Raw genomic sequence first — 25182 nt, 5'->3', positions numbered from 1 at the left:
TATAAATAAATATAAGATTAAAACTATATTACCATTTTTGGGTCTATTTATTTTCCTCAAATTCTTTTTTAATTTTTTGATGATGCTGTGCTCATCACCAACCATCATCAATTTATTTTCCTTCTTTCATTTCTTTTTTTGTATGACAGATAGTTAGATAGATATATATATATAGTACTTTGATAAGTAGACATAACATATCACAGTCAGTATCAAAGTAACATATGTCTGCTCAGAAACCAGGTAGCATTGCTGCAAAGCAAGCTGCCAGGAAAAAGAAGACAGTAAAGCAAAAACCTGCTTCATTGGTTTCACAACCAACAGCAGTAGAACAAACCAACAACGACAATAACAACAATGGCAGTTCTCCTCCTCAACCTCCTCTTCAATCTTCTCCCGATGCTGCATCATCAAAACAACAAGATAGACAATCAAAGTCACAGCACAAGTCTACAACTCGTCCAGAGTCTCCTACTCAGTCTCAATCTACTACCGCCGCCGCCGCCGCCGCTGTGACCGATACCGTAGTCTCTGACAATAAAGAAAGAAAGAGAAAGAAACCAGTGTACAATGAAAAGATGATGGTTTGTAGCTTCTACCAACTCGGTAAATGTACAAAGGGTGATGACTGTACCTTTATCCATCAAGGTAATCCAGTTGTAGTACAAGTATCTCAACCACAACAAACCATTCCCACCCCCACCGTCACTGCTAATACTAGCAACGGTAACAGCAACATCAATGCTGCTATCCCTGACAAAAAGAAAAAGGATAAACCATGTAGATTTTTCAAGACTGGTACTTGCTCCAAGGGTGATGATTGTCCATACACACATATTGAAGAACAACCAGTGCCTGTACCACCACCAAAAGTAAAGGACATCGACAAAAAGAGAAAGGAAAAAGAAAAGGAAACTTGTAAATTCTATAATGGTAAAGCTGGTTCATGTTCCAGGGGTAACGATTGTCCATACTCTCACGATCTCTATAAGCCAGTAGTTGTACAACCGGCTGTAGTTGTACCACCACCAAAAGTAAATGACACCAACAAAAAGAGAAAGGAAAAGGAAAATGAACCATGTAAATTCTATAATGGTAAAGCTGGTTCATGTTCTAGGGGTAACGATTGTCCATACTCTCACGATCTCTACCAGCCAATCAAAGTAGAACAAGTTGAAGTTGAAGAACCAGTCTTTACCGATGACTTTACCACCGACTTTGTATGGGAGCCATGTAAATTCTTCAAGGCTGGCTATTGCTCCAAAGGTGATGATTGCCCATTTGCACATAATCTAAAGGAGATACCATGTAAATATTTTAACAGACCATCTGGTTGTGCCAACACTACTGAATGCCCCTATGGACATTTCTATTCTCAACAACAACAATCAACAACTACATCAACTTCAACACCTTCCAAAAAGTTGAATGAAACCTCTTCACCATCCTCTTCATTTGCAACAAAGAATGATAATACTAGTAATAGTAGTGGTTATAATAATAATGGTACCAAAAAGGATCAAAAGGAAAAGTTTGTACCTGTTCCTCCACCTTTACCTTTTCCAGTTTCTAATGCACCAGTTTCTACACCATCCTACACCTCCTCATCTTCTCAAACAAAGATTAACAAACCCAAAACTACTACTACTACTACCAATTCCAAAACTAGTCCCTATACCAAACCTGTTAATGGAAAGGTAAAGGTATCTGTTGCTGCCCTAACTATTGAATCTGAAGAAGAATTATCTGAAGAAGAGGAAGAAGAAGAAGAAGAATCTACTACTACTACTAGAAAAGAAAATGTTGCAAAGAATGCACAATCTCAATCTTCAAATCCATCAAAAAAGAAAAAGAACAAAAAGAAGAAGAAACAACAAATCAAACAAAAGCAACAACAACAATCTGAAAAAGGACAAGAAAAAGAAAAAAGGCTGCACCCCAACAACAACAACAACAGAAAAAGAAGAAGCAAGAACCTGCTGCTGCCTCTTGGTCCTCCAATTCAACCAAAAAGTTGAATATTGACAACTCCAACTATGACTTTGGCTTTGATAGCGAACCATCGTATAGACAACAACACATGAAATTTGCCTATGAAAACTTTAGAAACAACTTTTTCGTTGACTCGGACGATGATGACGAAGATGGATACTATTATTATGGTGGTGATGACTCGGATGATGATGATGACGATGAATACTCTTATGACGAAGACGACTACTCGGATGATGATGATGACGATGACGAATACGATGATGAAGATGACTCTGATGACGAATCTGATGAAGCATTGGATGTAGATGATGAAGAGTTGGTCATTTCCACCCCAGGTTCTAAAAAGGCACAGATGATGGCTGATATGGTAGGTCAAAAATGTGGACTCTGTGGAAAGAAGAGTAACCTCACTAAAACCAAGTGTTGTGGCAAATGGATCTGTTCAAACTCTGATCCACATCTCATGTTTATGAATGCATGTGATAACTGTTACCATAACCACGATCAACATTCACTATGTGGTATGCACCATTCAAGAAAACATCCAGGTCCATGGAAAAACTGTAAACTTTGTATCAGTGAAATTCCACCAAAGATGTATTCAATGATTGCTCATAATAATTTTAATTTCTAAAAAGAAGAAATAGAAACTATATATAATAAATTAAATAATTAAAATATCCAAAAAGTAAAGTTTTTTCCTTTTCTGTTGAGAAGATATTTGTTCATTCGTTCAATTTAGTTTATTATTATTATTATTTTGTATCAAATCAACTATACTATAGTGAGGTCAACTAGTTTAGATTATGGATTTACTATTACAGTTTCTAATTGGATATGTTATAGTTGCTGTATTTATTATCTATGTATTACTATTTGGTCATTCTTCAAAGGGATGTGTAGGAAAGATTCATTATGGTATGACTAAAGGCTTAGAGAATACTTGCAAGTATGTTTAAAAGAGAGATAGAGAGATAGAGAGATAGTGACAGTAGTAGAGATGATTAACAACAATAATCAATCAATCATAATAATTTAGAAAAGGAGCAAGTTTTATATGTCCTTCATTTATAAGAAGATCATGTGGAAGTTGTACAAACTACTTTTTACATAGACCAAATATAATATTACAAGTATGTAGATAGATAGAGATAGAGATAGAGATGATCAAAAGAAAGTAAACTTATTCTAACATCTTATCTCTATCTCTTTTAATTAAAAGACAGTATACTTAATATTAGTATTATTTGGAGCATATTTATTCTATCAAGATACATATCCTTATTTATATGAACCTTATGTATCTAATCTTCATAGACCTGGATCGGCAATTGCAATTATATTTACATTGTTTACATTTGTGGTTGCATCAATGTCTAATCCGGGTTACTTGACCAAGAAAAATGTAAAGAATGCTATGCACTATTCATACGATCGATTGTTGTACATTCGAAAACACTGCGAAACCTGTGACATTACTAAACCATCGCGTTCAAAGCATTGCAGAGTATGCGACCGATGTGTTTCACGTATGGACCATCATTGTCCATGGATCAATAATTGCGTTGGAGAAAGTAATCTTAGATACTTTCTCTTGTTTGTACTCTCTACTTCATTGCTTTGTATGTATGGTTTCTATCTTTGTCTAGAAGCAATCTATGTAATCATCGACACCAAAAATATCTTTCAATTGGGTTATAGAACAAATGGTAAATGGGAACCTTTACCAACTTCATATGTTATTAAAGTATGTTAAAAATAATTATAATAGAATAGAACAAAAACAAAAAAAAGAATAATAGATGATAATGTCTAACTATCTTTTACTTTGTTTCTAGTATTTATTCTATGAATCAAGATCAGTATTCCCATTGGGAGTATTTTGTTTGGTGATTTCATTGTTTTTGTTTTACTTTTTCTGTTATCATATGTGGTTGGTTGTAAAGAACAAGACGACCAATGAAACATTTAAATATGGTGATTTGAAAGAACAAATATCAATCAATAGAGTGGAACAAGAAAATCAATCGTTAAAACATGAATTGGATGAATTGGAAAGTATTAATAATCAAAATACTAATAATCAAAATAATAATAAGAAAAAGAATGGTAAACAACAACAACAACAACAACAAACAAATAATAATAATCAAAAGAAAAAGAATAATAATATTCAAATTGATGATGGTGACGATTCCATTCATCTACCATTACCACCAACATTTAAACAAATCAAGAATCCATTTGACCAAGGAAAATACAAGAATTTAATTGAAGTTATTTTCCCAAAGAAAATTTAATTAACTTAATAATAATAATAGTAAGATAATAATAAATTAAATCAAAAGAATAATATAATATTATTATTATTTGCATGACGATGATCCAGGTCCAGAAACATGTCGACAACTTTTAAATTATTCTCCAACCTTCAATTCCAAGTCAACATATATTTGTGTTGTTGACGATAATGAAATTTCGGTTAGTTTATGAGACATTTGTGTTTATTATTAATAGACATAAGTTATCTTTTGTTGTGTGATGTTCAAAGATCTTGAAGAAGAATGACGTTCGATTCATTCTTTTTTGTGTGAATTTTCGTCGTTTGACACTTTAAAAGGTGTCTTTCGAATTAATATTATTTGTTTATAAACATACAATAATAACATATAAGTTAGAAGAATAATAATAATAATAATAGAGAAATATATACATATATATATAAATAATAAGAATGTCAACAGAATTTGTAAAGCAAGCTATAAGCTCAAATAAACTTGTTATCTTTAGCAAGACATTCTGCCCATACTGTGTAAAGGCTAAGCAATTGTTTGCAAATCTAAAGGTCAACGCATTCGTCATTGAATTGGACAATAGAGGTGACTGTGGAGAATGTCAAGATGCTCTTAAATCAATCACTGGTGTTAGATCTGTACCACAAATATTCGTTAATCAAAAGTTTATCGGTGGTTGTGATGGTATGTCATACTCTCTCTCTCTCTCATCTTATCATTTATATCTAACTTTTTACTCTTTACTTTGTATCTATCTATCTATCTATCTATCAATAGACACTCATAAATTACACAAGGATGGAAAGCTTGTTCCATTGCTCAAAGATGCTGGTTTACTTGACTAAATAATGAAAGGAGAACCTATACCAAAAAATAATAATAAAATACTAATAATTTAATTGTACCAAAATACATAGGTAATACTATACAATAATATAATAATAACAAAGAATCTGGATAAAAAGATTGGTTAAAAGTAACAAGTTTAAAAAGTGTGGATGTTCAGGTCATGAACATTCCTCTTTTACTGTTTTATTTTAATTTGGGGATGGATTTGGATTTAGATTACCAACTAGAGATAGAGATAATATAAATCAGAATATTCATCTTCTTCAGCTTCCTTGTAGTGTTTTTCATTGGTGGTGGCGGCTGGTGATTTCTCTACTTCCTCTTCTAACTTTGGCTCTTCTTTCTTTTTGTCATCTACATGTTGGTCAATCTTTTGTTCCTCCTTTTGTTTTTCCATTTTATTCATTCTTTCAAATTCCATTTTATGTTCTAAATTTAAATATGGAAATGTATTTGTTGTTAATAATAATAATAATAATAATAATATTATTTTTAATTATATTCATATTTCCATTAAACAATACCTCTATAATATAAATGGATACAAGCATCACTTAGACGTTGTAAAAGATGTTTATAGGCTCTTTCAATTTGTGAATTTCCTTTTGAATTCTTGTTCCAAATGTGAATGGTATTGAAATCCAATCCTTGTTTCTTTCTAATCGATACACCACAAATATCATCGTCAGTGTCCAAATAAGCACTAAATTGTTCTCCAATCACTGTCAATAATAATTCATTCCAAACTTCATCACTTACAAAAAATAATAAAGTTAATTAGTTTTTATCTAAAAAAAAAACAGAAAATATGAACTTGCAATTACATACGTTCTAAACTTTTTAATCTTTAAAATTAAAACACCTCCATCTTGGTTTTCAGGGTCCTCCCATATTGGTCTAACACCTTCTTTCATTAAATGGTAGCAACTATTATTTGGTACACTAATTAAATGTGGTAATTTATTAAATTCTTTCCAGAATCCCTAAAGTTTTAGAAAAAAAAAATAGAAACAAAGTTAATTAAAAAAATCTTTATATTTTTATAATCATTGACATACTTGAACAGTTGAAAAAGATGAAACCTTTTTTAAAGAAGCTTCATATTGAGCTGTAGTAGCCATTTCACCATGATGAGTGTGACAATGATCCTCCCAAAAACTCCAACCATTTTCCAATGGTAATTCTTCGTCTTGGGTATGTAAATGTTTTCCCAATGAAGATTGTTTAGCTTCACCTCCTTGTTCTATGTTTTCTCTTTCCTGAGCTACAAACTTTACACTCTTTTTTGGACGTTCCTTGTCTTCATTTTTGTGAAATGAACTTTTCAAAATATCATTATTCTTTAATTGATTGTCAACTTCCATTTCTTTCTTTATTTATTTAATACTCGAGAGGTAGATAAAGTAAAGTAAAAATAATTATTCTTTGATACTAAAACATAATCTCATTGAAATTGTTGTTGTGTTTGGATGGTTTGGTCCTTCTCGGTTGATCTTTCCAATAAGTAACACAAAAAAACATTGGCAGATATCATGAACAAAAAAAAGTTTATTTATTTAATTAATTAAATTAAATGATAGCTTTTCTTTTCTTTTTATTACCTTTGAATTTCCTTTTAAAGTCAAAACATTATTTGATAATTTTGATATTTTGGTTTTTTTAAAAAGTTTTAAAATAAACAAAACAGTTTTCACATTGTTTGAGTGGATCTCAAAGTAGAAAATAAAAAATTCATACTTGTAAATTATTATTTCCCTTTTCATTCTTCCAGAGGTTTGATTGGTTCTTTTAGATGGTGTTGTCAACTTTTTTCTATCATATTATTTATTATTGTTTATTCGTTGGTGGTCAGGTGTGCAATGTAAGAATAGAGAGTTTTGACATATAACTCGGGACCACGATAGGAATAATTTGTTTTGAATCGTTGACCAGTAGCTTTGTAGTTTGACAGACCTGCTAGAGTGAGGTCATGTTGTTCAAATTTGGTGTACTTTGTACGTAATATTATTGTTTTGATTCCATTTACCATTTTGGCTGATGGTAGTTGTCCATTATATTAAATCTATGTTATTATTATTATTATTATTATTATTATTATTATTATTATTATTATTATTATTATTATTATTTAATTTTAATAAATTATTACAAAATAAATGACATTGATCTTTACAAAAATCATGTTTATAATCCTCCAGAGTCGTGAGTGATGGGAATTTTGGGAGGATTTCAAACCATTCTTTGATGCATTGAGGATCTGTCATTTCACCCGACAGATATGTGACGTTGACCATCATCGCGAATGAAAGTGGATTTATGAATGAGCCGTAATTTTCTTTGGTCAGTTGTAACTTGCGCAGTGACGTATAGTTGGAAAAGTCTGGAGGAATATTCTTAATGTAAATACGAAGCTTTTTGATTTGTGATTGGACGTTGGGTGGTAGTTGGAGGTGGCGGTCTTGGGGAAATAGTGATAATCCAAGTGATGGTATGGGTGTGGTGATGAGGTTGATTACCTTTTGAGTGAATAGTGGATGGCAACCCTTAATTGATAAGTGTTTGAGTGATGGTCGATATATTTCTGAAAGATCACCGGTATTATCAAGTGTTAGTGACTCGAGGTTGACCATCACCTGAAGAACACTATCAAAAAGATTATAGAAATTTGATGTCGTATCGACCAATCGTAACTTTGTAATACCTTGAAGAAGAATGACTGCACCTATCGATGGCTTCAATGCAATACCAATCAACATTTTACACTGTATTGTAAGGTTGGTAGGTTGTTTAATGACACAAGCAATATTGTCTATGTGTTGTGATACGTCGTTTGCAAGTGCTCGAACTTTGTTGTCTTCATAACGACTCCATTGCTTAGTGAGTGAACTATTATAAATGCAGAGACGTTTAAACAATGATGATTTGACGAGATTAAAGAATTGTTTGCATACCAACCCAAGTGACAATGCCCATTTGTATCGACCAACAAGTACATTTTCATTAAATGGTTCGAACACTCTATACTTGTAACCAGTACCAGTCATTGTATCCATCTCCCATGCGTATCTAATAATCTTGGTCATCAACAATACAGATAGTGGTCGAGTACCAACCATTCGAGAATAGTTTAAAAGTTGTGCTAAATAAATTAAAATAGATCTAGAGCGTTAGTGACTTATACATATAACATCATATGATATTAGTAATATCAATATCTACCATTCTCCAATTTATCTCTATGGTTTGTAATATCAATCTGTCTCTTTGTAATTCTATCGATCATCACTAATCTTGATAGTTTCTTTGGGTTGACCATATTGGTATCCCAAATGATACACAATGATATCATTGTCTTTTTGAGATTTACATGCTCTTCAGTCTCTTCTTCTTCAGTCTCTTCTTCTTCTTCTTCTTCCTCCTCCTCTTCTGTTATTATCTTCTTTCTAGTACTATGACTTATTACGTCGGAAATCTTCATCGTTCGCATTCTTGTACAACTGCCATTGTTGTTGTTGTTTTACGAAAATACTATGAGGTATATAAACCCAGAAGTTTTGTACTACCTTGATTAAAAATTGATCTTCCCCAAAATTTGACCAGGCCTAAATGGAGAAACCTGTTCAATATCAAAAAATTGTTTTTTATATATTTTATTGTATTATTCTTGATCTAACAATATCAAAAGAGATAAAGAAGAATGAGTTCATCATCATGTATAGGATTATTTAAATCATTAACAAAGCAATCTGTTATGATTGCTACTGCAACAACAGTCAATAATGCAGCTGCATATCGAACTTGTAATAAATGCAAAAACATTTATACAACAACAACTAAATCAAGTAGTAGTAGTAGTAGTAGTAGTCATTTATATGTCTCTTCTTCTTCTTCTTCACAACTACAACAATATAAAAGATTCACATACTGTACTATTAATAGTCAACAACAAACAACTAGTAAAACATCTATACCTCTAGACATTGAAGATGTTCAGAAAAAAGATAATCTTTGTACTCTACCTTCACAACAACAACAAAATATTGAAAATAATGTAAATAATAAATCCTCATCCACTTCCTCATCCACTTCCTCTTCATCTTCTTCCTCTTCTTTAAATGTTGATAAATCAACATCTAAATCTACTACTGAAGTTGCACCAACATGTTGGTGTTTAATTAATTGTAAACTTAAAGATAAATGTATCAATGTATCGATGGTCAAGCCAATAGTATACGAAGCCGAAAAGGGATACATCTTGGGAGAATACAAAGTAAACTATGAAATGTCAAGGAGTGATATGTCAAAGTCTAGAAAGAAGTTTGTAGATGCATGTGTACGTGAAAACAATATCTTTATCGACAGAGAAAAGAGAAGATTGGCTGAATCTGAAGATCGTGATGATGATGAAGATGATGATGATGAAGATGATGACAACAACAAAACAAAGGAAGAAGAAGTCAAAATATTAAAAGAACAAACTACAACAACCACTAAACAAGAAGAGAAAAAGGAAAGAAAAGAAACCAAAAAACTATTCAAAACCGAAGAGGAAAAGGAAGCTTTGGAAAGAAAGTATCCAATATTAAATGATGAATTGACATCGATTGGTCCCATTCATGTAATCTACAAGAATGAATGGATAACAACGGTTGTTGAAAAGATTGAAATTGAAAACAAAGATATTGAACCTTATTTTGTTTTAAAATTAATGGTAAATAGATGGATGGATAGATGGATGAACAAATCTCTGGAAATATAATATATATTAATATTAACCTTTTCTTTGTTTAATTTTTGTTTAGACACCAATTAGAAGATCAAATAGATTAACATTTGAAATTGAAAGTTTAAGTTATTTTTCAACGATTGAAAAGTTATTGTCATTTAATAAATCGGTTGAATGCAGTGACAAGGAATTTGAAAAGATGTTCTTGACCAAGAGTTCAGACAAGATTACAAAGACCGATACTAAATGGATGATGGAAAAAAGACCATATCTAAGAGAAGCATTGATGACACTAAAGACAACTCTTTTGCCAAGTCTTGGATTTGGAAACAGTGGTATCACTCTAACTCTTTCAAAAGAGGAAGTGGTCAAATGTAGAGAAGGAAATACTCAACTAGAATTCCCCATAGATACCTATCAACTTTGTCTAGAAGTAGATTCACAATCATCCATTTGGAACAAAGAACCTCAATCCATTGAAAAGATCCTCTATCTCTATACTGTCATTTTAGATTCATTGGTTTCAATTGATGGTACCGTTGATATACCAATTGATCAAACTTATCTTTAAATCTAAAACAAACAAAATCAAAATCATAAACAAAAAAAAAAAAACAAATAATTATACACCTTTAATAATAATAATAATAATAATAATAAATACAACATAATAATATTAATAATAATTAAAAGATAATCTCTTTTTTATTTTTCTTTTTCAAGAAAAAATATTACTACATTAATTGTTTTAATGATTGTACTATTTTTGGAGGATAAACTTTTTTGGATTCCCAAAGATCGAGTATCGTCATTGCCTGGTTTTGATTTTGAGTTGGTTCATCGTGGAATGTTACAAACATGGTAGAAAGATGAGGTTCGGTCAACTCTGCAATGATATCAATTTGTTCAATCGATCGTCTTCTCAATAATCCAAAATGTAAAATATCATTAACAAGATATAATAATGGTAATACTTTGGTTGTTGATTGTTGTGGTTGTTGTTGTTGTTGTTGGGGTGGTGGTAGAGTTAAACCAACCTCTTGAAAATAAGATGATATCACTGAAATGATGGAACGGTAACATCTAAAGTGTAATAATATCCAATCTTTGGCTTCTTTGATTGATCGATAAGTAGTCGATAGATGATCAATCAAATACAATAGATGATTCTTTTCTTCCAATAATAATTTATCGTATGGTGATATTGAAAGTGTCTTGCTCTTGTTGGAAACAACGTGTTCCTCAAAATCATTGTAATGTAAAAGTTGATGTGCTGAACTAGTTGCCTGTTGTTGTTGTTGAGATGGCTGAGATGGTGGAGGTGGTGGTGGAGGTCGATGATATGGATGATGATGTTGTGGCGCAATATTTGTATTGGTATTTATTCTACCACTACTATTATTTAAATTATTATTATTACTATTACTATTTTTCGATATACTATCTTTGAGATCAAGTGATAATTGTACAGAAGATGACGACGTTGTTATTGATGATATCGATGATGACAATGTCGTAGATGATGATGGATTCGTTGATAATACAGAAGTCGATAAAGATGATGATGAAGGTTGAGTTGGTGAAATAGGGTTGGTGGTCAATAATGTAGGTAGCGAGTTGGATGATGATGAGAGTATGGTGCCGGCAGCGGTAGTGGCCGTAGCAGAGGATGGTGGTGTAGATATTGTTTTAATACTATTACTAGCCGATGATAATGATGGTGGTGATTGAATCTGTTGTTCAGACATTAGTTGGTGTTGGTGGTGGTGTTGTTGGTGTTGTCCAGCAGCTATTGCATTATTAGTTGGTGGAGATGGAGTAGTGGCAGCAGCAGCCAAAATAGGTGGTGTTGCAGCCTGTAGGTTGGGTAATGGAACAACACCTACTGGTGGACCAAAGAGTAACGGTGATGTAGTTGAAGGTTGTGGCATCTTGCCTCGTACCTTGATACTCGCCCAATTAACCTTTATCTTGTTTCCCTTAAACAAGACACCATTGGTTGCTTTAATTGCATTTTGTGCCAATATATGCTCAGTGTATTTAATGAATGCGCATCGATAGTCTACCTTGATCGACTCGATCTTGCCGTACGGTGAAAAGAACACCCTTAACTCATCTTCGGTGGTGTCTTGTGGTAGATTGCCAACCCACATCTTGGATACCTCTGGTTGAATGATCACCTGTTGTTGATTGACAAACTGTCCACCATGAACACCGATCGGTGGAAATGCTCCAGGTGGTGCACCAACCACTCCAACTCCTCTTGTATAATATCCTGTCGCTGCTGCAACCGCTGCATTTCTATTGAATAATGTAAAGTCTTGAAACAAAAAATAAGTATGTACCAAATAAGTCAATAAATGAATGTTAATCTAAACTAATCTTATCTTCTATCTATTATGTCTCTACATACCATAAGGATTTGTAAATTGACCAGGACCCATATAAGGAGGGTAACCTAGAGGAGCACCAGCAGCAGCCGCTGCAGCATAAGCATTCAAGAATGCTTCAGGTGTTGGTGCACCGACACCGCCTACTGGTCCAGCACCTAGTCCCATGGGAGGAGAGTGTAACGAACCAACCATATTCATAGGTGGTGATGACAAGTTTACATTATTTGATGATGATGATGATGATGATGTCGGTGTTGCAGGTGCCTTATTGCCGCCTCCTCCTGATTTATCATCAACATCCATCATTTAAACTATCTAACTCTACTTTTACTACACAAATCTTTCTTCTTACACTACTACTACTACTACTAACTACTAAGATTGTTATGTGAGTGAGTGTATAATCGATTATAATAGATCCGATTGATTGCTTGATGAAAATGCAGATGTTTCTTTATTCATGAATAATTAAACCATTTTTTTGCCTCTTTTTTTAAATTTTTTTTTGCAACAACACCAACGGTTTTTTTTCGTTTTAGGTTATTCAATCCCAAAAACATATCAAACACCAAAATTTAGATATAGTATAGTGTAGTATAATATAGTATAAGATATCATGATACAAAGATTTTCCTTTTGTCATATCTGAATTCAATGGTTAATTGGATTGTGTATAAGTAAGAGAGATATATTTCTTTGAAGAATTCTGCCATCCTTTCCCCAACATGTTTTTTTTTTTTGCCAAACAATCCCGAGGCAATGAGCCGTTATCTGAACCAGTTAGTTGTGTCATTTTTTTTCCAACAACACTTTATATAACTTTTATTTATAGATAGATAATCCATTTGTATTTTTATATCTCTTTTGGTTTATATGATAACTAACTAGCTAGTTTGTTATCTTCAACCAACCATTCATTCATTGTACTTTTAATAATAGGTATGAGATAGATAGTAGATAATCACTTGACAGTTGAAGCACACAAGGAAAGTAATTCATTCACTATTGATTGACCATCAAACCAACTTCATCGTTCATTTAATACAACAACCCCCTTCCCACCACCTTCACTCACTTTAGTTTTACTGTTGTGTGAGTGCCAAACCCCACTACTACTCTGCACAGTATCCTTCCTCCTCCTCTTCACTTCACCACAACCAATACTTGCTACCACTCGAACCATCAGTCAATTCAAACTCAATCATCAATCAATCAATCAGTCAATCAATAGTGAATGAATTACTTTCTTCTTGTTTCTCCTTCTTCTTCTTCTTCTTCTTATTTGTTATTTCTTTATACTAACAAACATACTTTACATTTACTACTATATATAAACAATACTATATAATAATAATAATAATAGAGGCACCTAACCAACATTACATTTCATTTCATTTCATTAATTTAATTATTAATTGATACAACTTCTTTTGATCATTCAAAACAACAACTAACAACTAACTAACTAACGGGTATGTATCTAAAATATATGAAATCAATCAATCAATTCTAATCATATGTTTTTATAGAATCTTCTTGTTAAACTAGTCACTGTCTTGTAACAACATAATATAATAATAATAATAACTACCAAAAAAAAAAAAAGAGAGATGGATGACAGTGAAGCAAGAAAAAAGAGATTGGAAGAGTTGAAACAACAAAGCCTCGATATGGAAAAAGAGGCTCAAGAACGTGAGAAACGTGCAGAGGAACGAAAGAGAGCACGTGAAGAACAACTCAAGATCTTACAGGAACAAGAGAAAAAAGATGAAGAGGAACGTATTCGAAAGCGTGATGAAAGACGTCGACTAAGAGAGGAAGAGGATAGAAAGTTGAAAGAGGATCTTGAAAAATTGGAATCAGAGAGAAAGAATCGTTCTCAATCGTCGACGTCTGATGGAGCATCCATCTCTTCTTCAACTTCAACTTCGGCCACTAATCTTACATCAATGGCTGCTGTCGATGACGACGATCCAGAACTTAAAAAGATTCGTGAAGAAAGAGAAAAGCGTATGGAGGAAAAGAGAAAACAACGTGAAGAGGCTCAGAAACAAATCGAAGAACAAGAAAGAAAATTGGCTGAAGAGAGACAACGAAGAATGCGTGAACGTGAAAAGAGAGAAGTAAATGAACCAACTTCTCCTCCAACTGAAAAAGTTGATACTTTTAAACAAGATCAAGATGCTGCTGCTTTGGTAAAAGAAAAGGAAGAACAAGAACGCATTGCAAAGGAAAAATCAGACAAGGAAGAGCAAGATCGTTTGGCCAAGGAAAAATCAGACAAAGAAGAGCAAGATCGTTTGGCCAAAGAAAAGGCTGATAAAGAGGAGCAAGAACGTATCGCAAAGGAAAAGTCTGATAAAGAAGAGCAAGATCGTTTGGCCAAAGAAAAGGCTGATAAAGAAGAGCAAGAACGTATTGCAAAGGAAAAGTCAGATAAAGAAGAGCAAGATCGTATTGCCAAGAAAAAGCAGACAAGGAAGAACAAGATCGTTTGGAGAAGGAGAGAATTGCAAAGGAAAAGTCAGACAAAGAAGAACAAGATCGTATTGCCAAAGAAAAATCAGACAAAGAAGAACAAGATCGTATTGCCAAAGAAAAATCAGACAAAGAAGAGCAAGATCGTTTGGCCAAAGAAAAGTCTGATAAAGAAGAGCAAGAACGTATTGCCAAAGAAAAATCAGATAAAGAGGAACAAGATCGTTTAGCAAAAGAAAAGTCAGACAAGGAAGAGCAAGATCGTTTAGCCAAGGAAAAGGCAGACAAGGAAGAACAAGATCGTTTGGAGAAGGAGAGAATTGCAAAGGAAAAGTCAGACAAAGAAGAACAAGATCGTATTGCCAAAGAAAAATCAGACAAGGAGGAACAAGATCGTTTGGAGAAGGAGAGAGTTGCAAAAGAAAAGTCTGATAAAGAAGAACAAGATCGTTTGGCCAAAGAAAAGGCTGATAGAGAGGAGCAAGAACGTATCGCAAAGGAAAAGTCTGATAAAGAGGAGCAAGATCGTTTGGAGAAGGAGAGAATTGCAAAGGAAAAGTCTGATAAAGAAGAGCAAGATCGTATTGCCAAAGAAAAAGCAGACAAGGAGGAACAAGATCGTATTGCCAAAGAAAAATCAGACAAGGAGGAACAAGATCGTTTAGAGAAGGAGAGAATTGCAAAGGAAAAGTCTGATAAAGAAGAACAAGATCGTTTGGAGAAGGAGAGAATTGCAAAGGAAAAGTCTGATAAAGAAGAGCAAGATCGTATTGCCAAGGAAAAAGCTGCAAAGGAAGAGCAAGATCGTATTGCCAAGGAAAAAGCTGCAAAGGAGGAACAAGATCGTTTAGCAAAAGAAAAAGCAGACAAGGAGGAACAAGATCGTTTAGAGAAGGAGAGAATTGCAAAGGAAAAGTCTGATAAAGAAGAGCAAGATCGTATTGCCAAGGAAAAAGCTGCAAAGGAAGAGCAAGACCGTATTGCCAAAGAAAAGGCTGCAAAGGAGGACGAAGATCGCATTGCTAAGGAAAAGGCTGCAAAGGATGAGCAAGATCGTATTGCTAAGGAAAAGGTAAATATACTCAGAACATGTTCACAAGTAGGCGAAATATTAATGATTTTAAATTTTATAGGCTGATAAAGAAGAACAGGATCGTATTGCCAAGGAAAAAGCTGCAAAGGAAGAACAAGATCGTTTGGCCAAAGAAAAAGCTGCCAAGGAAGAACAAGACCGTATTGCCAAGGAAAAAGCAGACAAAGACGAAAAGGATCGTATTGCAAAGGAAAAAGCAGACAAAGAGGAAAGGGATCGTATTGCTAAAGAAAAATTAGCAAAAGAAGAAGAAGAATCAAAATCATCAAAGACAAAAGTTAGTGATTCATTTAAATTACAAATGGAGAAACAATTAAAACAACAATTGGATCAAAAGAATAATCCTCAACCAGCTGTTGTAGTCAATGAAGAACCAACCTCGTCATCAGTTTCATCACCATCCAAACTTTCAAGTTTGACAATGGATAGAGCCAGAATACAAGGAAGAAAATTACCAAGCAAAAATGCAGGCAAGTCAATCGTGATTGATCCATCCAAATCATCTGCTTCATCTTCTTCATTTTCTTCTTCTGGACCATCACTCCTTTCACAAGCACTTGAAGCCAAACAAGATGATAATAGCAAACCAGTCACCCAAGACGAACTCAAGGACCGTATTATGAAGCGTATGGTCATGCCACCAGGCGCCGGTGGATTATTGGGTGGAATGGCAGCATTGGCAGCTGAAGCCCAAAAGAAAAAGTTAGAGAATGACAAGAACAAGGCTGCTAGCATGATCAATGTATCGTCTTCCTCCTCGCCAAACAACCGATTAGCATCGATCAAGTCATCGGAAAGTGAAATCAATGCACCCAACTTTGTAAAGGGACGTTCGCAATCAGTGTCAGTCTCGTCAACCATGAGAGGCGATCCTAGCAAGTTCCTCGTCCACAAAAAGGCAGTAGACACGTACTCTGGTCTGCGTACACGTCTCATTCACTGCAAGGGCAAGAAGAGAATCTTGACCAAGGAGGTTGAGGTGACCACCAAGTCGTTGAACAAGTGCGACGCCTTTGTTTTGGACTGTGGTATTGAGAATAGCGGTGTTGGTGGTGAAAGCTCTGATTCGTCTGCTCATAGCAACATCTATGTGTGGTATGGATCAAAGGCAACGGCCAACAAGAAGAGCAAGGCTGTTGCCATTGCCGAAATCATCAAATCACACGAACGTGGTGGACACGCTACCGTCTACAAGATTGATGAGGGTGACAAGGACAAGGACGCCCTCGAATTCTTTAAGCAGATCAAGGGTGCCGCCACCGACTCGATCAAGGAAGAGGGAGGCGACGATGTTGAGGCCGAAACACACTGGGCCAGCTCATACACCCTCCTCAAGTACGACCAAGACGCCAAGCACCTCGTCAATGTCGAGCAACCAGAAGCACAAAAGGGAATACTCTCACTCGAGCTGCTCGCATCCGACAGCTACTTTGTTCTCGATACAGGATCCGAGTTTTATGCTTGGTCTGGCCGAAACGCCGATTTCATACACAAGGACAGTTTTATTGAAAAGGCCAAGGAGCGTCTTGCTAGTGGTACACATCGTCAATCGTGGGTAGACATGATCATCACCTCTGAAGGTGGTGAACCAGTCATGTTTCGTGAAAAGTTTGCCGATTGGCCTGACCTCAGTCACGAGGTGTCATTGTCGCGTATGGGTTTTGGAAAGAAACGTCTCTTTGAAGTGGCCATCCCCTATGAAAAGAAGTCACCTGCCAAGATGAATCAATTTGATGTGACGGAAATGGTGTACAGCGAGTTGCCAGAGGAAGCCGAGGACGAGAGAGCCATATCAGAGAGCAGCTTTGAAGTGTGGTACGTTGAAGACAACAAGATTGTCGAGTTGCCCAAACAAGAGTATGGACACTTGTACAGTGGAAACTGCTACATTATTCGATACACCTATTCGCGTTGGAACGCCTTTAGATTTATTATATTTATTTGGCAAGGTATCGATGCCACACGTAACGACATTGGTATGAGCACACTCCTCTCCAAAGACATGTATATAGAAACTAGTAATCGTGGAGACTGTGTCCAAGAATGCGTTCGTCATGGCCGTGAGCCAAGAATCTTTACGCAATCCTTTAATGGCAAGTTTGTCATGCACCGTGGTGTCAGAGGCGATGTTGACCTAAAGTCTACACGTCTCTACCACGTGCATGGCAAAAAGGATGATCGTATCTATGCCATCCAATGCACACGTGTCACCAGCTCGGCACTCAACAGCCGTGACGCATTCATCGTCTCGGATAGCAAGACTACCTACTTGTGGGTGGGACGTGGTGCCACCAAAGCCCTCGTCGAGCAATCACAAAACCTTGCCAAGATTGTAGACTCTGGCAACGCAATCCAGCGAGTCGACGAAGGCAAGGAGAGTGATGCTTTCTGGAAGATGTTGGGAGGCAAGCAAAAGTATGCCGACCATGAATTCCTCGTTCAAAGTGTTCAACCTCCCATTGAAAAGAACCGTATCCAAATGTTTGCCGTTGTAAATACTGGTTCTATTATTCGTGCCGATGAAATATTCAATTTCAATCAATACGATTTCCAAATCAATCGTGTATTCATCCTCGACACCAAATCCAAGATTTTTGTTTGGTCCGGTAGCAAAGCACCAGAAAAGGAAAAGAAACGTGCCATGGAAATTGCAATTGATTATCTTCATGCTCGCAAGGATGGTAGAAAAGAAGAAGATGTATTATTTATCAAGGAAAAGGAAGAACCCTTATCTTTTACAAGTTGTTATCATGCTTGGGATACTTTTAAATATTCTTCATCATCTGTAAGTAAAAAAAGTAAAAAAGTAAATAACAAATAACAAAAATTATTAATCATCATCATTTTTATTATTTAGTCAAATGGAGCAGATCAAGATGAGCCACCTGAATCACCAAAGATTCAAGCCGCAGCAACTTTATTAAAGAAATATTATCAAATTGTTTCCTATGATGATTTGACCAAAAAGAGTACACCTCCTGAAATTGATCGTTCTGTTTTGGAAATGTACCTTTCAGATGATGAGTTTATTAAACACCTTGGTGTAACTAAACAAGAATGGGAAGTCATGCCATTATGGAAGAGAACAGAGAAAAAGAAAACTTCTAATTTATTCTAAAAAAAAAAAAGAAAAAAAAAATCAAGACAAACTAATCCAATCCCCAAACATAATAATTTATATTATTTATTATTTATTTATTTATTTAAATAATCCCTCACTTATATAATAAACCCTTCTTTGTAGTATTATAAATATATAAAAGTTTAGCCTTTTTATTAAAAAAATTTTATCTTAGTCTTTCAAAACTACAAGGCTATTGTCCACAGTTTTGGTTAAAAAATACATTTACCTATTTATTTTAATCATTGTAATTAAAGATTTTTGTTTAATATAATCAATTAAATCATAATTAGAATGATCAATTGCCAATTCTAACAAATCAGCATTTGGTTTACAATAATTCAAACAATTTTGTACCAAAAACTTTACCATTTCCAATTGGGTTGCTTTTTGGCTTGTAGTCATTTCATGAGTTATGGTCTCTGGAATGATTGTTAGTGGGTGTGGATTTGGCAAGTGATAATAAGGATTGGCTTGGGAAGTGGGACAAACATATTTTGACACCAACCCAAATGCATTTGTTGAGCATCCCTCTGTTCTATTTTTGTATAGATATTTTACAAGGTCAAGTTTGCCATATCCTATTGCCTCGTCCATTATTTCCTTTGAGAATCGAGGATTAGAGAGTAGTTGGGGATGTGACTTGTCATACTGATCGAAAAGAATAACCACTTGGCCATTGTTTAAAACAGCTAACCCAATAGCAGTTTCTGTGACTTTTAAGTCTGAAAAGTTGTCCAACAGGTATTTTGATACCTCCACCGATCCACTCGAGCCGAAATATGTCATGCAGTCGTCTGAAGCGCCACATCCCACCTCTTTATGAAGAAACTGCAGTATTGGAAGATTGTTTTCAATAATAGCACGCTCGATTGCATGGTGAGGGATGGCAGCAGGGCACATGGGTGACATTAAGTGTAGATAGAGATACCGAAGCAATTCAACATTGTCTAGTGTATTTTGAGTGGTAAGATTATTTTTCTTGGCAGCTAGACATGACAATATCATGCCAAAGATGTGTTGTCTCATCTCGTCAACAGTGTCATACCAAATATTCCAAAGTTCTTGTGGATATGAATCGATTATATCTCCCAACACTGTAACACAATCATCTTCAAGGATGTGAAGTAATAGTTGAATATCTAATTTTGCTCTTCCACTGTCCAATAAATGTCTAAATAGGGTGGGTGATGTTGCACCCATATAACAATATTTGGTACTTTGCTTTTGTTCATCGATTATATAATCTACAATATGTAAATGTCCTTTTGCATACGCTTTACCAGCTGCCATTGGTAGATATCCCATCACCGAACTATTAGGGTAATTGTCTACCAAAATTTTTACAATCTCTAAATATCCTCCTTCACATGCTCCTTCCAGTCCAATCGTTGTAAATCCTTCTTCTTGTTGTCCACTATTGTTGTTCTCTTGTTGTTGTTGTACAAGATAAAGGACAACATTTAAGTGTCCGTTTGAGGCAGCCAAATCAATAGAATTTGTTGAATGACCCAATGACGGACGACGATTTTGAAAGAATTGTACCATCTCCAAATACCCATACTTTGATGAAGTGTCTGTAGCTCTGAATGTAGCACCACCTTGATTACAAGTGATTTCATGTTGATGTGATAATAGAAACTCTTGAATATCTAGGTTGTTTACTGCAGCCATAATATCGACAAGATATATACCTCTCCAAACAGGATAGATATACATTATAAAGAATTCCGTGCTCTCTTTACTATCATCCAAGACAGTATGTACAAAATCTATCAAATATTCATAACCGTATTCACAATCTTGTTGTACTTGAAAATGAAAAGATTGGAATCTACCCTCTCTAAATCCATTCTTTAATGCTTGATAGTACTTGTTACGAGCCAACCAAATCGGATCTATTGTACGATACTTTTCATCACCCTCTCCATTTTGACCATCTTGATAGGTGTACTTGTTCGAATTCAATGATAAGCATCGATGTATACCATTAACATGTCTAAATATTAATTGACAAAGATATACATTATTTATAATATTTTTAAATAATTCTTCCATCATCATCATTTTTGAAATTTAAATGAATAATGAAACTCAAATCATCTTTTGACCCACTTGGAGCAGACATCAAAAAAAAAAAAAAAAAATATTTGTTTGTTTTTTTTAGATATAAAACAGAATACCTCTAACTCTATGTATTCTGTTTTAAGTTATTATTTATTATTATTATTATTATTATTGCATTAACCAATATTTCAATAAATATTATGAAGGTGAAAGATGTATTTTAAAATTATTATTATTATATAATAACAACAGAGATTATTATATTTATCATGTTATTAATTATTAATTATTATTATTATTACTAAAGTTTACGGAGGTGAGGTGAGGTGAGGTGAGGGGATGATATTATTATTATTACTTATATTATTATTATTATTATTTTAGTGATATAGTTATGTTTATCTAACGATGGAATAAATAAAACCACCAACACCAAGTAAAACACAAATAAGAATAACATCGATAATGAATCTGTCGGCCTTTCTAATATCTTTGATCATTTTAGAGAGTCTGATATTAATATTTTCCAATTTAGTGTCGAGATCGTCTGCTCTGTCGTTGAGGTTGTCAAGCATTACACCTTGACGTTTGGCAGTATCACCCATTACCTTGGCAATTTGTTCAGTCTCTTGTAAATGTTGACTAATAATATCTAATTTAGCATCCTAATAAAAAAAACAAAAGAGAATTAGTATCCAAATATGTGTACTCCTTTTTGACTATTGACTTACAATCTTTTGATCATTTTGTCTAAGTGTTCTAAAATCGTCGTTATCAATATCAGGTAATTGTTTGGGAGCTGATGAAGTTGATGGATCCAATGGGATGAAAGCGTTTCTTTCACCTCCTCTCTTTTTGTTGATCAATTCCAACTCACTGATATGACTCCAAACCAATTCGCACACTTCCTTTTCCAGCTCGAGCTTCTTTAACTTTTCTTCATTCTCTTTGTTCTTTTTAGTGTATCTCTCTTGACCCTTGTCATACATTCTCTGTAGTTTTTGTGCATCGGCTTTAATATCTATAATGGCTCTACGAATTTGATGTGACAATTCAACTGTTCTAACTGATCCTGGCATTGTCTCTTCTGCTTCATCTCTTTCTTTAATTAACTACAAAAACAACAAAAAAGATATAAATGTTTAGTTTAAACTCTTATTCTTCTGATTGATTGATTGGTTGGTTGGTTGTCATGTGATTGATCAATTAGTCTTACCTCTTTAATACCCTTTACATCAAGACCAATCTTTCTTCTTAATAGAGTGAATGCATCGACATCACCTTCATCTTGTAATTGTTTATTCTTGTCTTTTGCGTCTACTGTCTCTCTTTGAATCTTTTCAACTCTTTTAATAAGTGAATTCATTCTATATTATTATTCTTGTTCGTTGATAAATAAACTCTACTATGTTACTAATTGTATATTATTATTGCTATATCTTAATTTCTTTTAAATGATAAAGAAATAAAAGAGGTGTATTGATTGCTAATATAATAGAGAGATAGATTGTTTGTGTTTTTGGAGTTTGTGGTTGTTGTTTAGGTATTGATCAATAAATAACTCTTCTTTATGATTCGTTTTTTGGTGGTTAGTTAGTAGTCGTGAGAGGGAGGAGTAATGAATGGAATGAATGGAATGAATGAATAAATAAACTATAATAATAATAATATTTAGTGTGCGCGCGTATTGATTGATTTGATATGATATGATATGATATGATTGATGTATAGTATAAGTATAATGTTACAATGGTTGGTGGGAGGTGAATGCAAATAATAATAGTAATAATAAAATAAATAGTAGAGAGAAAATAAGATATCTCGAAAGTTGTTTAATATTGTGTATTGTTTGACGATTGAGGGAGGGGCAGTTGAAGCTTTAATTACGTTGGGTTGGGTCTTCCCTTTCTTTCTGCAGTGGAAAAAAAAAGTTTTCGTGCACGCCAACGGATGTGTTTGTGGTGGTGCGATAGTGGGAGGAGGGGATGTCTCATGATGTTGATGGACAAAGAGAGAGAAACCTTTTACATGAAATCATATTACAGGTCTTGCAATTCTCTTCTTCTTTCCTTTGTCTTTGATGGTTGCACACGAATTAAGTAATTTATTAAATATTTATTGGATGAGTTATTATTATTATTCTTTGGTCTATTACCATAAATACCATACATACATACCACGGGACAATCATCACAGCAATTGCTTCTTGAAAACGGCAGCAGAAGTCTTTTAAACAAAAGGACTTCATCCTTTATCGTTTACATTGCGATGATATTATTGATTTACAAGTAAACAAAAAGGGATGAGGTCCTCTAGTCTTATGGATTTTACTCCAAATATTGCAATGATTGCAAGCAGTGTGTAGGTTATGGTCGGAACGATGAATACGATTGAGACAATTCAAGCAATTCACTCGACGAGTTGAACGAGTATGAGTATCTGAGTACATTTAGGTTTTGAGATATGTCTGATAAGGTAAGGATTTTTTGATGATAATTAATTACCTTAAGTCGATGATCATAATTTACATATATATTCTTTTTAAATATATAAAAATAAGTAAAGAAATAAATAATGATTTCTTTTTTTTTTTTTTCTAATCATCGATCTTTGTGGGTGCATGTTCATTTAATTAGAATTAATTGTTTAATATCTACAAAAAGGATAATAATAATAAATGTATAATCGCGGTGGTAGAGGTAGAGGAGGGGCAGGAGGAGGAGGTTATAATAACAGAGGTGGTGGAGGAAGAGGAGGATACAACAACAACAGAGGTGGAGGTGGATACAACAATAATAGAGGAGGTCAACCATACCAAAAGAGACAGTACAATCAATCATCATCATCATTCAATACTCCAGCACTACCAACAGGTGAATTCAATACAACCTTTTATTTCAAACCTTCATTCTTGGAGGATCCATGGGCTCCAAGATCAAATTCTTCTTCTTATCAACAACAAAATTATCAGAACCATAGTCATCATTATCAACATACTGATGATCATGTTGCAGACGACGAAAATACAACAACTACAACAGCTACCACTACTACTACTACTACCGAAACTTCATCATTCAAAGATAGTAATGAAATTGATATTTAATGATTGGTTTTGTTGTCATTAACTGTGCCTTTTGTGGATTGGTGATCATATCATATGATACATAAGAAGAAGAAAGAAGAATTTATAATGTACAAAAAAGATTTATAATTTAAGTTATCGATTGGTCTAATATACGCATGTATCGATACAAAATGGTGTGATGATCACACTAGCGTGAGCGTGTTATATAATTATATCATTGGTTGGTTGACTACTATTTCATATTATGGAATTGTGGTAACATCCTACACAATTCTTGTAAATGCTTCTCATGTAATCCACTATGTATCTAGAAATAGATAATAAACAAATAAAATAAATAAATAAATAAATAAATATTTGGTTGAATGACAACCATTCATTAAAATATATAGATATGGATAGATATAACATACATCCAAAGGTAAAGAAGATTTCATTCTATTTAATGATGGACCAGAGATGATAGTTTGATCATCGATTATATCATTTTCGTAAAGAGTGACACCAGCTCCAATTGAACATCCATTTCCAATTGTACATCCACTACTAACCTTTGCTTTTGATTCAATTACATTATCATTTCCTATAGATTTACATTCAATAACTATATAATCAATCAATGATTCAAAGGTACGGTATGGTATTAGTTTCCCATTATTTGTTTCATTTGTCTAATCTCTCTTTCTTTCTTACCAGATCCAACTTCAATTAAATTTCTTGAGCCAATGATCATTGGTTCATTGGTATTATTTACAATCTTTACAAATTCCTCAATGATGTTGTGTTCACCTATAATGATTGGTGCTCCATGTGGAGATGTAATCGATACACGAGGATGCAGTACCGTGCCATTGCCAATCTTGACACTCTCACCAACCACACAATCTACACATATAATAGTTGTGATTGCAACTGGTGGTCTAGATGATGCAGCTGCTGTTGACGGAGTTGGTGGTGATGCAGACATATCTATCTCTATCTATCGATTTACTATCTAACTTCAGTCTAAGCAGTGCACCCTCTCTCATAGCAATAATGAGTGATTTTTTTGAATTTTTTTTTTTATTTTGCATATTCG

The 25182-nt window shown here is 34.0% G+C and overlaps 14 protein-coding genes across 14 annotated transcripts; 7 read left to right on the top strand and 7 right to left on the bottom strand.

Annotated features, from left to right (window-relative positions):
- Positions 1-224: 224 nt before the first annotated feature.
- Positions 225-2018, top strand: DFA_02130 (uncharacterized protein; the record flags this gene model as incomplete). Its single annotated transcript, XM_004357557.1, has 1 exon — positions 225-2018. One exon carries the CDS (start codon positions 225-227, stop codon positions 2016-2018), a length of 1794 nt encoding a protein of 597 aa, XP_004357614.1.
- Positions 2019-2080: 62 nt separating this feature from the next.
- On the top strand, positions 2081-2629 carry DFA_02129 (uncharacterized protein; the record flags this gene model as incomplete). The annotated part of the gene is made up of 1 exon (XM_004357556.1): positions 2081-2629. One exon carries the CDS (start codon positions 2081-2083, stop codon positions 2627-2629), a length of 549 nt encoding a protein of 182 aa, XP_004357613.1.
- A 172-nt stretch (positions 2630-2801) lies between these two features.
- Positions 2802-4295, top strand: DFA_02128 (uncharacterized protein; the record flags this gene model as incomplete). Its single annotated transcript, XM_004357555.1, has 4 exons — positions 2802-2944; positions 3035-3128; positions 3218-3742; positions 3834-4295. The coding sequence occupies 4 exons, from the start codon at positions 2802-2804 to the stop codon at positions 4293-4295; spliced, it is 1224 nt and encodes a 407-aa protein (XP_004357612.1).
- Positions 4296-4729: 434 nt separating this feature from the next.
- Positions 4730-5134, top strand: DFA_02127 (uncharacterized protein; the record flags this gene model as incomplete). The annotated part of the gene is made up of 1 exon (XM_004357554.1): positions 4730-5134. The coding sequence occupies one exon, from the start codon at positions 4730-4732 to the stop codon at positions 5132-5134; it is 405 nt and encodes a 134-aa protein (XP_004357611.1).
- Positions 5135-5184: 50 nt separating this feature from the next.
- DFA_02126 (uncharacterized protein) lies at positions 5185-5559 on the bottom strand (the record flags this gene model as incomplete). Its single annotated transcript, XM_004357553.1, has 2 exons — positions 5185-5212; positions 5363-5559. The coding sequence occupies 2 exons, from the start codon at positions 5557-5559 to the stop codon at positions 5185-5187; spliced, it is 225 nt and encodes a 74-aa protein (XP_004357610.1).
- Positions 5560-5651: 92 nt separating this feature from the next.
- DFA_02125 (uncharacterized protein) lies at positions 5652-6502 on the bottom strand (the record flags this gene model as incomplete). The annotated part of the gene is made up of 3 exons (XM_004357552.1): positions 5652-5892; positions 5967-6121; positions 6197-6502. 3 exons carry the CDS (start codon positions 6500-6502, stop codon positions 5652-5654), a joined length of 702 nt encoding a protein of 233 aa, XP_004357609.1.
- A 470-nt stretch (positions 6503-6972) lies between these two features.
- Positions 6973-8625, bottom strand: DFA_02124 (uncharacterized protein; the record flags this gene model as incomplete). The annotated part of the gene is made up of 3 exons (XM_004357551.1): positions 6973-7128; positions 7655-8277; positions 8358-8625. The coding sequence occupies 3 exons, from the start codon at positions 8623-8625 to the stop codon at positions 6973-6975; spliced, it is 1047 nt and encodes a 348-aa protein (XP_004357608.1).
- Positions 8626-8835: 210 nt separating this feature from the next.
- Positions 8836-10435, top strand: DFA_02123 (uncharacterized protein; the record flags this gene model as incomplete). Its single annotated transcript, XM_004357550.1, has 2 exons — positions 8836-9849; positions 9941-10435. 2 exons carry the CDS (start codon positions 8836-8838, stop codon positions 10433-10435), a joined length of 1509 nt encoding a protein of 502 aa, XP_004357607.1.
- A 163-nt stretch (positions 10436-10598) lies between these two features.
- DFA_02122 (uncharacterized protein) lies at positions 10599-12560 on the bottom strand (the record flags this gene model as incomplete). The annotated part of the gene is made up of 2 exons (XM_004357549.1): positions 10599-12184; positions 12278-12560. The coding sequence occupies 2 exons, from the start codon at positions 12558-12560 to the stop codon at positions 10599-10601; spliced, it is 1869 nt and encodes a 622-aa protein (XP_004357606.1).
- Positions 12561-13867: 1307 nt separating this feature from the next.
- Positions 13868-18946, top strand: vilC (villin; the record flags this gene model as incomplete). The annotated part of the gene is made up of 4 exons (XM_004357548.1): positions 13868-14688; positions 14709-15807; positions 15869-18613; positions 18686-18946. The coding sequence occupies 4 exons, from the start codon at positions 13868-13870 to the stop codon at positions 18944-18946; spliced, it is 4926 nt and encodes a 1641-aa protein (XP_004357605.1).
- An 81-nt stretch (positions 18947-19027) lies between these two features.
- Positions 19028-21016, bottom strand: DFA_02120 (uncharacterized protein; the record flags this gene model as incomplete). The annotated part of the gene is made up of 2 exons (XM_004357547.1): positions 19028-19097; positions 19179-21016. The coding sequence occupies 2 exons, from the start codon at positions 21014-21016 to the stop codon at positions 19028-19030; spliced, it is 1908 nt and encodes a 635-aa protein (XP_004357604.1).
- Positions 21017-21414: 398 nt separating this feature from the next.
- DFA_02119 (uncharacterized protein) lies at positions 21415-22382 on the bottom strand (the record flags this gene model as incomplete). Its single annotated transcript, XM_004357546.1, has 3 exons — positions 21415-21681; positions 21748-22128; positions 22233-22382. The coding sequence occupies 3 exons, from the start codon at positions 22380-22382 to the stop codon at positions 21415-21417; spliced, it is 798 nt and encodes a 265-aa protein (XP_004357603.1).
- A 1311-nt stretch (positions 22383-23693) lies between these two features.
- On the top strand, positions 23694-24122 carry DFA_02118 (uncharacterized protein; the record flags this gene model as incomplete). Its single annotated transcript, XM_004357545.1, has 1 exon — positions 23694-24122. The coding sequence occupies one exon, from the start codon at positions 23694-23696 to the stop codon at positions 24120-24122; it is 429 nt and encodes a 142-aa protein (XP_004357602.1).
- Positions 24123-24336: 214 nt separating this feature from the next.
- dynF (dynactin subunit p27) lies at positions 24337-25071 on the bottom strand (the record flags this gene model as incomplete). Its single annotated transcript, XM_004357544.1, has 3 exons — positions 24337-24411; positions 24518-24708; positions 24798-25071. 3 exons carry the CDS (start codon positions 25069-25071, stop codon positions 24337-24339), a joined length of 540 nt encoding a protein of 179 aa, XP_004357601.1.
- Positions 25072-25182: the final 111 nt, after the last annotated feature.

Source organism: Cavenderia fasciculata, assembly GCF_000203815.1.
Source record: "Cavenderia fasciculata unplaced genomic scaffold Scf_Dfasci-G-b-126g04.f1-5, whole genome shotgun sequence".
In the NCBI taxonomy this organism is placed as follows: domain Eukaryota; phylum Evosea; class Eumycetozoa; order Acytosteliales; family Cavenderiaceae; genus Cavenderia; species Cavenderia fasciculata.
This window is presented reverse-complemented; position numbering and strand designations above follow the sequence as displayed.